A 15,002-nucleotide genomic window follows, 5' to 3' on the forward strand; every position below is an offset into this window, starting at 1 on the left:
ATTGTTTATAGGGTATAACACTATAGGTAACACAGACACTTTCCCTTCCAGCAAATGGAGTGACTCAGCTCTCTGTTCTCCAGTATGCTTCTCTGCATTGTTCACCCTGCCCTGGATGGCAAAGTTGCGGGACAGGGTTCATCAGAAGTAGGAGTTAGTCTTTCCACTTTTAATAGCATTTCACGAACAAGAATGCCATTGTGGTAAATCAGAGAGATTGTTAACCTTTTTTGACTTAAGGATACCTGAAAGGTAAGGACTGCTGTGTGGTGGTGGTTTTAAGCCAGCTGTCAATAGGATGTTTTTTCTTAGTTACCTCTTTCACCACCTGTTCATTAGCAGCTAATGGTCCTCAGTGATGGAGGTGCTGAAAGCTATTGTGGTAGGCACTTTGGATAAAGTGAATACTTGTCCTGAAGCATTTGCTATCAATGTAGAAATGTGTAGACATTAAGCCATGTACATGTACATGTATATTATTGCTAATTGTGGACACGGTTTTTCTGCATGAATTCCAGAATGGTTTCTAAGCACATCAGTACAGTCACATTTTCCCTGAGAAGAACTCCAGAGTATTTCCTATTGGTATCAACTGTGTCTGCTGGCTAAAGAAACCTTTCTTTCTGCCTCTAAAACAAACAGTTTTAAATAGGGCTAAAAGTGGTGTGTTATATATATAGTCTAAATTTTTCTGTGAATCAGTAAAATTCCCTCATTGAGTAACCATAAGCACCAGGAAGGGAGAAGTAAAGTATTACCTAAATAAACAATTACAGGTTCAATTTAGAATCCTGTTAATCTGTAACGATAAGCAAAGCAGCGACTTTCCTAAAGCTGTTCTTTTTTTTTTGTATGGCAGTCTGAGTAACCATTCACGTCACTGTGGTGTTTGTAAAGTAGCATGCGGGAATTATAATAACTGCACAGTGTGATATCCAGTCACAATGTACAAAGATTTTTGCAGCATAATACTTACCAAGATTCCAAGGAAATGTTAGTCTCTGACACGTCAGGCTGTTTCTATTCAAAGAGTACACGGCATAATGCATGGTTAGTGCATTAAGTCTTTGAACTTAAGTTACTGGTGTTAGTAGGAAGACACTAAACAGACCCAGCACAACACTTTGCCAAAAGACTTTATTCACATCAGTCCATTTTAATCATTAGCCTTTTAAACTTTGTCGAACAACTGTCTTTTCTAAAGTATTACACTCTAGAATGTGTAGTTGAAGATAACTGTTTCACCATGTACGTACCTATAATGGGCTGATTTTATATACTTAAATGTTTCATTTTCAGTTGTAGGGATTCTGAAGAGAATGGGTTTGAAAAAAGTTTTGAGCTCAAATATCAAAGAGTTTAACAGAAACATATACACCAGTAAGAGTGGACTTTCCAGACTTCAGCCTACTAGCCTGGTTCTGCAGGAGAGAGCCAGACTGGAGTTGCATTTCTTTTTCTCTCCCGTACATTAAATGCCTTAAAGACATCATGACTTGGGAAAAATCAGTTATTGAACAAACCTACCGTCTATATGAAAGCCCCAGGTTGTGAGAGACCAGAGGGAGAGAAACTTTCAGAAGCAAGTATATTGCATTTATTTCAGGCTTCATAACATGACTTTTTTTAAAAAAATTCAGCTAGTGATCTATATATTTGAATAATAATTGTATACACTTCTATTGAGATATGAAGAATGTGTTGACTGGAGATCTTAAAAAAGTGTTGGGGAGTTGTTTGTTTGTTTAATTTAAGATCTTTTTAAAGTACTAAACACTGTGTCTATCTGCTGCCAGTGCTTACAGGTTTTACTCTTGTGGGGGTGTGATGGGGAAAATACTAAGATTTCTTTCCTCGGTGCATTGTGAAAGACTAAAGAAAGCAATAATAAAGAATCTTGATGGACTGTTCATGTGAAATAGATGAAGTGCACATAGCTGCAGAAGAAAAAGGATTCTTTTTTTCCCCAACTGCCACCTAAGTATTGCAATATGAAGTTTTATTTGTAATTAAGAATAGTTGAAAATCAAACTTCTATATAGTTTTTAAGTGGAGTATCTTTTGACTAAGGAATGCATTTCCTTATAAATCATTTTTATATTCCTTAAATGTTTAAAAAGTCAATTGAAATACCTTAATCGGTTTCATTTTGTATAGTCTTTCATTCTTTATAAAGCATGTCTAAACTAGAATGAGTCTAGACTATTGGGTTTTTAAATCAGTCTGTGTCGTTATCACAATTTATGGTTGTACCAGACAAAAACAAAACCCATCGAGGTCTGCTGACAAAAATCTGCTTTGAAGTCAGTAGCTAACTGTTGGGACAAGACTTAATAACTGTTTCTCAGTGATCTGTGAAAACAAATACATAGTTTCAGGCTTTTTCTGCAGAGGTCTTGTAAGAGATCTAGCTGAGTCTGGAGGTGGAAGAGATCACGCAATATTACACATGAGGATACATCAGTACATTTTGTGGAAAAAAGTCTTGCCAGTAATACAATTGTAACACAGTGTGTGTGTGTGTGTGTGTGTGTGGGGGGGGGGGGAATTGTTAACCTTCTGTAATCAGGTGGAATTTGTGCTGAAAGGAGGCAGCATTCAAATAGCCTTCTTGGAAGCAGTGATGGTTTGAAGCGCATAGATCTTGAGAAGGATTTAGCAAAGTGCAGTACCAATGGTCTCCTTGCCAAGAAATCAGGGAGCAGCATCCCCGAGGAACTGCTGCCATGAAGTCAGGCTGATAGTGAAAAACAGAACTGGAGTAACCAAAACCCCCACTCTCACAGGTGCTCACTTTCTTCCCCATGTCAAAACGGCACCAGCAACTCCAAGAGGCCCACCAGAAAAGGGGAAGAAAAAAAGACTTCATTCATTTTTGCAGAGCTTTAAAATTATGTGGAGACATCTGCACTGAAGGTAGTGCAACAGCTTCCTCTCAGGGTGTTTGCAAACAGAAAGGGCTTTTTAGATCCTACCGCCGTATGGCTTTTGAGAGGAGAACGTAACTCAGAGTGGCTTCCTGAGCAGGCAGAGCTTCTTGGTTGTAGGCAGAAAATGGTGGTAGGATGCACAACTGTACAACACTACAGTTTTACTGGTTTGGGGCTAGAGACAGATTTAGTGTGTGGTGTTAGCTGTGGTCATAGCACCTGTGTAGCATATTACTAGCTTAGAAGCTGTATTTGTGGTCACTGTGAGATCGGTACCTGTCCCTACTTCATTTTCTTATCCTGAAAACCAGCCCTGATTTCCAGGATTACTGGCACCAAAAAGTTTATAAACAAGGTGATGGGCACAGCTTGGGTAGTGCAAAACCACAGCTGAATCTGTGGATGCAGAAGAATAAACGACAGCCAAAAGAGGGAAGTTAAAACTCAACTATTGTAAGACTTATGCTACTGAGATTGGACTGAGACACACAACTCAGCAACGCATTCAGGCTGTAAGACAGAGGGTCCCCCTACGGATGCATTCCCAAAGAAGATTCTGTGTTAGATAACTGTGGAGACAGGAAACTTCATTTGACAATGTGGACGGCCCTTTTTGTCCCCTTTGCTGCCTAACTAGAGATTATTGGTAACATGGACTGAGGTTGGTGGGTGGGAAGGGCTCCTCACCTTCCCTCTGAAGTACATTTTTTTTTAGTTAGCATTGAGGTAATCTTTTTTTTTTTTTTTAATCTGTCTCTCGCTGATGTGTCAGGTGTGGGGGATTTCTTGACTGAGAGGAAACTCCTTGCTGGGACTGTTTGTTTGTTTGTTTTGAGGGGATGCATTGAGGGGCACAGAATGCAATGGCTGTCTTTTCCTGGGGCAAACTGCTTGGGCTTTCTGATCCTCCACTCCTGCTCTCCAAGGAGAACGGCATTCAACAGCATCCCTCAAAATTACACCTTTTGTAACTGCTGAGTATGTTTTGAGCTAGTTCCTTACCATCCTTGATAAGGGTGAAGCCACTGCAGGTCAGTGCTCACCTCTGCAGAGTTGGAGGTAGTTCAGGGCATGCAGTTCTGCCATGGAGGCAATGACAGGCAGCAGAGGACTCAAAGCAAAGCATCGCAGTTTCAGAACAAAAGCATTCCAGGGGAAGCCTGCCTGACACAATACAATTATAATATTTATATCTATTAAAATATTTATATGCTGTATTAATAGTGAATTACTGATACAATATTAACAATCAAAAGATTTACTTACAATAAATAGCTTACATACAAGCTTACATTACCATGTCATCTTTCCCAGCTTCCTCATCGGGTTCCTGGCAGAGTAGTTAGTCCTGTGGTTTTGTTTTCTTACATTGAGAGCGTGTCTTTTTTCCCAGAAGAGGGCTGCTAGATTAACATAATTTGAATCTTTTGTCATCTCGGTCCTCGTAAACTAGGTAAAACCTTCTGTCCCGTCTCCATGGGGGAGAAGTTCAGGAGGAAATATTCCTCATCTCACCCACAGAGACAAAAATATAATTACCAGCAATTCTGTAAAGACAGACACAAACACACACACACACGCAATCATGTGAAAGGTTCCTTTTTTAAAATACATTTATATAATATCTATCTAATAATAAAAAATATCTGTCGCACAACACCAAAGCCAGATCTTACTACTGCCTATTTATAACTTGATATAAGCAAACCACGTGTCCAGGACTCCTACTGCAAATGGAGGATTTTTATCTGCATCACGGAAGAATTTTGAGGATTACTTGCTTACTGTTGCAATGATGCTATGAAGATGCAAAGCACTGGCAGAGGCTTTCTATAGCCTGAAAAAACAGATAGCACCACAGCACAAAGAACAACTAACCTGCTGTTGTTCCAGCTCTGTTGTCTTTACCAAAACCCATAGGAAGGTGGGGAATTTTCAGGATATTGAACTAATAAGAAGAGGTAGTATAACAAAATTTTGTTTGTTATGCTTTGTTTTCTTCTCCCTAAAGAGGAACAGAAGTTTGTGAAGACAATTGCTTGAAGTGCAGTAGTTTGCATTCTGGCTAGCCAAGGGAACTTAAGCAATACCATCAGGGATGACTTGGCAATATAAATGGTGGTTTTCAAATGAGTCCAGTTAGAAATATCAAATCAAAAGTAAATAAGCTTAGAGCAGCTATTCATTTTTTAAACAGAGAAGCATCGTACTAACAAAGATTTAAACTAAAGGCATGCTGGCTCTCACATAGCCATTAGGGAGACCAGAGTGTTTTGTTTTTTTTTTTCAGTGCAGAACCTTCTGTATAAAAAAGTACCATCCTCATACAATTCTACACTACCTTATGGATTTATCAATACTTCTTTTACCACAGAGTCAAGCAAAGCAAAGTTCTGCAACATGTTTTGCTGCTACCCCTGCAAAAAAAATCCCTAAAATTCAGTTAAAGTTTTGGCAAAGGACCAGCAGGGATGTTGCAGGAAGTATCACAGACCGGCTCACCAGGAGGAGGTAGTGGATGAGGTGTTCTGCAAACAACTGGCAGAAATACGTAGTACATACGCACTTGGGAAGAGCTTGTGATGGTTTACTTGCGATTCCAAAGTGATGGCACCTTCTGCATGGACGCTGCATGAGCTCTGGCTGGGCTTAAGCAGTGGCAGTTGTATGCTAGGAGAAGTTTTCACTCATTTGAAGAGGAAAATATAGTGTTATGCCAAGTTAAGGTTACTTTTGAAAGAATCTGAAAACTGGACGTGCTAAATGATATCTAAAGCCTCCTGATTTTGAACTGGCAACATCCCTGTGCACAGAGGGTATTCATGGTGCTGACACATTTGTCCACACCGTGTATGTACTTCTACAAACAAGGGGATTCAATGTAGTAAAAGCAGCTTTGTAATAAATGCAGAGGAATACATGGGCATGTACAGTTCTGCACCTGTTCCATCAGTATAGGATGCAAATGTTTAAATCTTTTTCTTTATATTTCTACAGGGACTTGAGATTAATGTCAATAGGAGGTGGTACTGATGAAACCATGCTTTCTATTATATGCAAATTTATGGAAACTCTTCCAAGCAAGTAACGTCTTCACTCTACCTCAAAAATCAAAGAGCATGGATTTTACTGCATACTGAAGGCAACGCTTTTCAAGGGTGAAATAAATAAAAAAAGGAACAGTACTTTTTCCAGCAAAATACATGTATCAATATCATGATACATGTTCACCAATACAAAATTCACACTGATGGGAAACAGTCTGAAAGCGTGTGGCCTACTGCAAGATTTTTTTCTGGTTTTGGTGAATTGCGGCTTTGAAGCCTCTCGTGATCCACACTAAGCACCCAGAAATCTTCACAGAATCATAGAATCTCATCTTCTTTAATCAAGGTATAGCTACATTTAAGAGCATCTAAGCCACCAATTAAAAAACATAACTTCCATATGGGTACAGCTATAATTTCAGTAGTAGCGTAATCTAATTACACTGTAACTTTGCTTTCAAGATCAATTAATTAAGTCAAAAAATATTCCCAGTCACGTTCAAGTACTGGAACAATGATTTTGTTCTCAATTACCACTGCCTTCCATATATTTAAGTTTCAGCACATAAATATCAAAATGAGTTCCTTCAGCAAAAGCAAGTCAAAAATCACAAGCCTCCTGATCCAATGGTGGCATAAAATTGTCGTCTTCATTACCTTCACACTGACTTGTACTACTTTCTGGCATACATGTTCAGTGGTGGGAGTAGGGGTTGATTTTTAGTTTTAGAATTCTACAAACAACCGTTTAATTGTATCAGAAATTTTGAGACCTAGAGTTTTTTGTGCAATTATGAATGAAAAAATATTAAAAATAAACACACTGTGAAAATTGTGTACTTATTTAAATAAGATTGTAAAATGTATATGCCACACTCTGAAGTGTAATGAATATTACACTATTAAAATAACTAAAACTATTTTCAAAATTTGTGTGATTTGTTACACAAAAAAATCTCACTGAAATACACATCTCCTATGATGAGCATCAGTTCTTCATATGATCTTTAAACCTCATTCTTTACATTTACTTGCTTATCAGCCATACCTTCAAAAACATCAGTAACTCTCCTAAAACAGCCATTTGAGTCAGAAGAGACATTATGTCTTACTAAGAAAAAAAAAGCTTCAGTGGAATTGTCCTTGTAACCAAGTGGGTGTGAGTAAGCATTTTCTAGGGAATCTCCAAGACACTGTAAGATTAATAGACCGATAGTCAGAAGATTGTGTTGTATTTCCTTCCACCTGGAAGTAATCCATATAGTTGCTAGGTAGAATCTAAGTTACATTAAATTGAGAAACAATATATATTGTGTAAAAATTTCATACAGAGGATCTCAAAACCAATAAATAAGTGCAGTATTCTCATTCAACCCCTAGTAACTGCAACAAGTACAGTCAGTGCTACTAGAACTTTTCTAGTATACACTCTATATTTTATTCTATATGACCGTGCCATAGCATCCTGAAGTTTTGCCAACTATTTGTGAATTCCAAAGACTTTCAGCATAATACTCTTGTACCAGAAAAGACAGCTCCAGAGGAAAATTCTAAGGCTGCAGTGCATGGTTCCCACCAACTGCCATGCCTCTTCTCTTCATGAAATACTCTCATAGCAGGATTTCAGTTCAGATTTTAAACTGAAAATTGACCTTTTAGGAAGACAAGGGAAAACCACTACAACCTGTATTTGCTCTAAAAGTAAAATAATGTGACAATATAGATGTCACAGTCTTTAAATGAAGAAACAAAGGAAGGCATAGGTTTACAATTTTTCCCTATTCCTCCTCCCTCAGCCCCACCCCACCACTGAAGAAAGAAGCAAGAGAGGAAGGAAAGGAGGAAGAGAGACCCTATTTTATATGAATTTCCTTTTTACCTGGTTTGAATTTTATAACAAAAATCCTGTTGGTTTTACACATGAACTGAAAGACAGGTAAGAGGTGGGTTTCTTTTTTTTTTTTTTTTTTTTTTACCAGTGTGCTCTGTCAAGGGAAACCATAGCATATTCTTCAGAACAAACAGAACATCTATCAGCTGCGTAACTACTTGCATCCACCTATTTTCTACTTTATATTAGGTAGATAAAAACTATTTCAATTTATTGGTAAGACAGATCAATTAGTAAGGGGAAAAAAAGTCTAGAAAGAGCCAGAAAAGAAAAAAAAAGCTGATGTGAGATAAAGCTTAAATGTATTTCCAAAAGATGACCAACTATCACAGGAGTGCAGTTCTCAAACGGTTATGTCAATAATTATTACTCATTAGACACCTTACACTCCACTCTTTCATTAAAATTATACAAGTGCTTCAAGCTTTGATGGCATACTATATCCTATCGACTGTCTTGGGGAATACTACATTTGTTTAGCAAGCCTAGCAATTCTCATATAAAGAAGATGCATGGTACTGGCATTAATATTTCAATGCTCTCTTACTTGTAGAAGTTTTGTAGACCTTTTAACAGTCAAAGATTAAATAGGCTAGGAACAGTTGCATTTTAGTTACTTTTATATAAATATTCAGATTGTGTGATTTAGATGTAATACTTCTGTTCAATATGAAAACTAACATGAAAAAAACGTAGCATACACCTCCATTTATTTTAATAGCACACAACACACAAGTCTAGCCCCTTAAATGCAGTACCATCTCCAAAGAACACTGGTATTCTACAGCAGAAAAGTATGTATACAAACAACAATAATAATACTCCAGGGCATTTTATTTGTTAGAACATAATTAAGTTATTAATCGCAACGTTATACAGTATTTCTAGAAAAGTCATTCAAAATTAGATACAGTTTTCATATCTAGAAAACTATTTTTTTTGAACTCTGAACTCAGCAATGTAATAGCTTCAACTATTAGAAACCATGTGGTGAGCTAAAGCTAAGTGTTAAAAGTAAAAAAAAAAAAAAAATGACAGCACCTCCAACAGGTGCATCATAATATACTTCAATACAAAATTAAAAATACTCAACCTCATATTTCAGACATGCAGTGTAGATTAGGGACTCATCACTGACGGAAAAGTAAAGAAACTAATGGTAAAAGTTCTAGTGATTCAATGGAATCGTTACGTTTTGGATATTTTAAATATAAAAGGAAGCACTTGTACTGTGTCCATATCTGCTTAAAAGAACAGATGTGCAAGCATTATTGGTCACATTTAAATGAAAAATCCAGTTTTAAGTAAGTTCTCTGCAAAATGAAAAGTTTAAGCTATTTAAACATGTAGACTAATAAACCTATCCATCTGGGCATCGCAAAAATAATTTGAGGAGGGTATCACTATTATTTTTGTTACCTCAGGCCAGCCTTTTAAAAAAAAACACAGATAGAACCAATTCAGAAAGATCCATGTATTGTTCACGCTTTTGCAACCTAAAAATTAGTACATGCCTGAAACTGGAGCTCTAATTTAGAGCATGGTCCAGAATGAAAAACAAAATGTAAGAGAAAGCCTAGTAATTCTGCAAATACTTCACATCTGAATAGTCCTTGTTTGGGGGGATTCTTTCATTTTTTTGTTTTTAAATCAATTCTAAAAACTTTTTTCCTAAAAAAGCAACACAGAATGCTAGCAGTTTCTGCGTGTTTACAAATAATTCCCCAAAAACTGGGGATAGTGGGAGAAATTCTGATACATTAAGAAAACTATATATAACATTGCATTAAGTATTAATGCAGTTTACAACAATTTCATTGTGTTTTATCAACAGAATGTGCCAGTTCAGATCAACGTCTTCATTAATTAAGACTTCTATGGTTGAAATTACACGATTTAAACTGAAGATAACATGCATCACCTCAGTTTAATAATCCAGTATATTACAAAAAAAACAAACAATGAAAAGAGCATCATGTAGCATAAGAGTTTTGTCTGGCTCCCTCTGGAGAGTGTTCTCAGTCTGCCCATAGTTGCACCTAGCAGCCCACCTGTAGAGTCAAAATCATTATCCTACGTTTAAACAACAACAAAAAAAGAGAGAAAAAAAAGAAAAAATGTTACTCTGAGAAAGCAGATTGACCACAAAGCTTAAGTATATATATTTTTTTCTTCTCTCAAATCTTCCAAAACTGAAAGTATTTCATAGGTAGTTTCTGAAAATTAACCAGGAAAAAACTTCTGCTGATTAATTTATCCAGAGATATTTTTTTTTTTGCTTAAAGATTGCTTTTACATGTGGAAAAAACAAAGCATTTGACTTATTTCTCGCTTCCTTCTTCTAAAACACAATTAAACATAGGACTGCCTTTTTGATAATACTGTACATTTGCTGATTCAAAACAAATAGTTGTATCTGAAGTACGAAAACCTTGGATGTTCTTTGGAAATACTGCACTCGCGCAACTATATGAACAGCAATATCGCTGCTGAATTGGTCACGTTTTACAGCCAGCAATAAGCTGTCAACATTTCCATAGAATGTTCTTGTATGTAGTATGAACATTTATATGCCACTAACTTCTCAATCCCGCCCCATTTTTAAAGACAGTTAGTGACTAAACACTTACCATTTCTGATAACATTTTGTTTTGGTTTTTAACTTCTGTTCCAATTTCAATAGAAAGCTATTAAAAAAAAAGGGGGGGGGGGTGTTAAATATGAGTAAACGGTTATACATAAATTAGAGAAGCTACTCTAAAATAGGTGATATCACTAATGTTTTCCCAGGTAAAATGTGGAAGAAATACCTGGTGCTTTTGAAAAACAAACACAAGTTATAAAAATAACAAGAACAGCAATCCGTCAATAATCCTCAGGAAAGTAAATATTTATCATTTGACTAAGTGAGTTTAGAGGGTCACAGAAAGTACTCAATGCATCTCCTCCCCTTTTCTCCTTTAACAGGGAATTCCTTATCAGAATTACTGTATCGACTTGAAAAAAAATGAGATCCAGTCAAGTGAGTAGCAATTATCCACATCCTGGAACAACTGTTACAACTCTTGGCACAGAGGACCAAGAGCACTCTCTTCGACAGTGTTGCTGGAATTGAACCTGTAACCTGCTGATGCATGTCTTTTGATAAGCTGCTATACTGTAATTGCAATTTTCTTCCGTGAAAATGTCTATTCCTTCTCCGTTTGTGCCACGAAGCAACGATGGCACAGCAGCACAAGAAGGCAGCAAGTCAGTCTGTCCACAGACTGTAGCCATGGTCAGCAAGGGCTGGTGATCACCCGGCAAGTTGACAACAACGACACAGGTCCAAGGTCAAGCCAAAAAGTCAAGTCTGCAGGTCAGGGTCAGAACCAGGGAGGTACAAGACCAGGCACGGACAGAGCTGCAGCACAGCTGTTGCTGTAGCAAAGACGGGGGCCAGACAGCAGAACCTCAGCTCGCAGCAGCTCCCCAGTGAAGCAGGGGTAGCCCTCCTCAGGCCCCAGTGCCTTGGATTAGCCAAACTCCGCGTGTTTTTGTGGCACAACCGCAATCCCATGATTTCTTACTGCCACTTTTCACTGCCACCTATAATCAAGTCACCAGTCCACCTAATTTAATTCAGCGTGACAATATGACTGTAATTAAATACTTACTGATTTAATGGCACTGACTTTAGTACGCAGACTTTCCGTTAACCTTTCATTTTCTTCTTCGTACACGCTGTATCCACTGTTGGTATAGCCGTAATTACCCGACGGTGCTCCATCACCTATAAATACAACAGCCAGCAGTTACAGACAGAAAACACCACTGCAGCAAGTGCCCTTCACATGTGAAAAAGCACTCTTGGCATTTAACAATGCATTTCCTTAATCAAAATGAAGCAATCAGGAAGAGGCGCTGCATGCTCCCGAGAAATAGATTCAACCTTTTTCAAGCACAGAAGTCATCTTTCCAATATGCAAATCAAACTAGGGAAGACTGAGGAACGACTGCACTTTAGTACCATAATTTTTTTCCTGAGAAAATGTTTTCAGATGGCTTTTATGGAAATCAATCTAGGTGTTACATGGAGATGTGAAAAGCAGCGCTGAGGTCACTACATAGAGCAGTAAGCCTAATTCAAAATAAGAAAGTTGAGATCGTTCTCTAACAAAGAATAACAAAGACAACATTTGATCACACCTGCCGCTGAAGGACAGAGCATACTCTGAACCTTACACGTGTTTCTCTACAAACAAGACCTTAGACCAGAGGCCAGGCCTCTAAGCAGAGGAGCACACTGCCACTTCTGTCAGCAGTCTGCAATTCTCTCACTCCTGCCTTTGCTTTCTGGAGCTTCAGGACAGTTATCCAGACATCAGACTCTGCAGAGAAAGCAGAGCAGAAGGGAACTGAGATCAGTCTCCTCAGCTCCACGTACTCCCTTCCTCCAGCCTCTCCTGAAGGCCTCTGACAGGCACCAGCTGGACAGCAGCACTGGGACAGCAGCTAAAAGGCTGTGTTCAAGCCAGACAAAGATCAGCCCAAATATAAGATCTGAAACCACAGAACAGACAAGCAAACAGAAAAGAACTAGTAAAAGCTTTATCATAAAGATCCTACTAGATTAATTCCACCAGCAGTCCGGTTATAACTAATTGGTATTTACGCACGAAGTCAGAAAGCCACAGTATGTGTCTGAGAACCTGTGGTTAATTCCTCTTCGATGCACTTTAAGGATTTTTGTGTTTGGATGCTGATTTTCTTTTAGAGAAAAAACGAGAGAAAAGAGACACACGAATGACATTCACAGATAAAGCTATGTCTCAATTGGTTTCACTGTGTGCTTTGCATACATGGTATTAAAATTTGTAAAAGAAAGAATTTTTGATAACAGATATCATTTTATATCAAGCCATAAAGCCGCTCACAATTACATTTTTTTTAGCTTGCACTTGTAAAGAGTTTTTTAAATTTTATTCTGTAAGTTAAGCTAATGACAAACGTACAGTAAGGCTCGGCAAAATGTGCGTTTATACATCATCAATCACAGTGAGAGCTGAGGGCTTTTGCCCCCTAAGTCATAAGTACTGATGTCAGTTACAGAAAGTTGGCTAAAATTACATCATTTAATATGGCCAGGGTTGTTCCCACTGTTTTGTTTTACAAATGCATCTAATACAGTACTTCCTACCAAGTGATAAGCAATTCTGAATACATTTTTAAGTTAATATACCATGTAGCTTCAGGCCACAATACTGTAATTGGATGGTTCTGACATAGATGGCAACATAGCAGATGTGAACTACTTGTCCCAAAGCTTTCGAACAGGCACGGCTACTTCTGTATATGAAATAAAAGGACTGTGTAGAAGGCTGGCTACTACTGCCTAAAGGAAGGACAGAAACTCCGACATGGCAGCTCTGCGGACTGTCTTGCAGTACCACGCATTGATAGTTCATGCACTGTAATATAATCTCAGGCTAAAAAAATAGAAGTACCAGGTAGCTGGAGTCAAAGGCAGAAGTACTCGTGCCCAAATTCTACTTCCAGCTCATTAACTAAAATAAAAGGTAACTGCAGACTGACAGTTGAAGTGTCAGGGCAAAGCAGCAGATCTTACTGCACAGACGTTTAAGTCTTCTGCTTGACCTTCCAACAGATTTTTGAAGAAGAAGTACTTTTGGGATACCCCTTAAGGCACTGATTGCCAGAGACCTGCTAGAAGAAGGTGCATTCTTTCCCTCAAGCTCTTTCCAAAACCTTCCATGGCTTCACTCTTTCAGAAACACCCTCACAAGCTGGACGGCCTTCAGCCCCAGTTCACACCCAAGAACGAGCTGTTAGTTTAACAAGAGCAAGATCTGAAGGCCCGAGTGTTCACAAACACCCACCTTCTTACGGTAAACACCCCAACACTCTCTTGATCTACTAAGAAGCGTACCCAAGATTTGCTTTACTTTGTAAAGATACTATCAGACAACACAAATAGGAAATGGAAAGTAAATCTAGAGTAGCACTACTGACACACCTGCTTTAGGTATATGGCATTTGTCAGCCCCTAAATATTCACTGAACACACCCCCTTCTAGGGCCAGATCTCGGCCAGAAGCTTCCCAGGCACGAACACACGACACGACCTAAGCTTCACCGTGTGGGCCCAGAACCTGCAAGCCCTTCAAACGCCCCGCAGGAGCCCAACCCTCCCCTCCAGCCACCAACGGGGCTGCCGGCCGGGGAGCGAGGCCTCAGCTTCCACCAACACCCGGCAGGAGCTCTGCAGGGACCCCCTCCACCTTCCCACCTGGCTATATTTTGGGGTAAACTGACATCCATTTTTTTTCGGTTGGTTGGGGTTTTTTGACCCAAACATATCGGGAAAATATAGAGAAGGACCAAAACTAAATCAAACCACCAAGAATTCGGAAAGGGCTTGCGTGAGGAGCGACAAACCCGCCCGCCCACGGAGACCCGGCCCAACAAACACCCAGATGCCGCCACCGGGCCGCGGCATATCGCGCTATGTCGCGACATGTCGAGGGTTGTCGCGGCCCGCAGGGGCCTCGGCCCCCCCCGCCGCCGCCCGGGCCGGCCGCTCTTACCCAGCCCCGCGCGCCTCATGGCTGCGCCCGGAGCTGCCGAGGGAGGAGGAGGAGGAGGAGGAGGAGGAGGAGGAGGACGGGGAGCAGCCGGGTCTCGGCGCGGCGGCCGCCGCCCGCCTCATTCACCCGGGCAGCGCCACGACAGCGCCCGGCGCCGCGCGGCCCGCTGGGCGCCGCGGGGGCCGCTGGGAAATGGAGTCCTCGTCGTGCCGCTGAGGGGAGGCCCGGCCCCAGCACAACCGGCCCCCCTCAGAGCCTGGCAGCACTCACAGCTTCGAAAGAATAAAGTGTGTTAAATGCAGCCTGCCGTGAATGTATTCAGTGCGTCACCTATTAAAGCATGCTTTGGTGTTGGAGGGAAAAACAAACATGTTGCCTGCTGTAAATGCATTCACCTATTAAAGCAGGCGTTGGACTTGAAGAGGAAAACGAACAAATGTGGGCCTTTGCCTGCTACAACATTATCACTGTCTTCAATAAAACGATAACGTACTGATGGGCTTGTGAAACAGTCACAAAAATAAATTTCAATGCTGAATGGAGTTCT

The 15,002-nt window shown here is 39.7% G+C and overlaps 2 protein-coding genes across 6 annotated transcripts in view; one reads left to right on the plus strand and one right to left on the minus strand.

The window, feature by feature from the left end:
* Window positions 1-14,210, plus strand: part of LOC106039669 (probable acyl-CoA dehydrogenase 6) — a 96,938-nt gene extending 82,728 nt beyond the window's left edge. For 2 of the 5 annotated variants that reach the window (XM_066991730.1, XM_048054472.2), the window contains one exon: window positions 52-5,921. In XM_066991730.1, the coding sequence (XP_066847831.1) occupies window positions 52-151 (100 nt within the window). In that variant the 3' untranslated portion in view covers window positions 152-5,921. The other 3 variants (XR_010829125.1, XR_010829126.1, XM_066991731.1) reach the window with 3 other exon arrangements.
* BET1 (Bet1 golgi vesicular membrane trafficking protein) lies at window positions 8,562-14,626 on the minus strand. The gene is made up of 4 exons (XM_048054474.2): window positions 14,456-14,626; window positions 11,525-11,640; window positions 10,499-10,555; window positions 8,562-9,941 (listed from the first exon to the last, which is right to left on the minus strand). Exons 1-4 carry the CDS (start codon window positions 14,472-14,474, stop codon window positions 9,786-9,788), a joined length of 348 nt encoding a protein of 115 aa, XP_047910431.1. The 5' UTR covers window positions 14,475-14,626; the 3' UTR covers window positions 8,562-9,785.
* Window positions 14,627-15,002: the final 376 nt, after the last annotated feature.

The sequence above is a fragment of the Anser cygnoides genome, chromosome 2 (genome assembly GCF_040182565.1).
Source record: "Anser cygnoides isolate HZ-2024a breed goose chromosome 2, Taihu_goose_T2T_genome, whole genome shotgun sequence".
Classification (NCBI taxonomy): domain Eukaryota; kingdom Metazoa; phylum Chordata; class Aves; order Anseriformes; family Anatidae; genus Anser; species Anser cygnoides.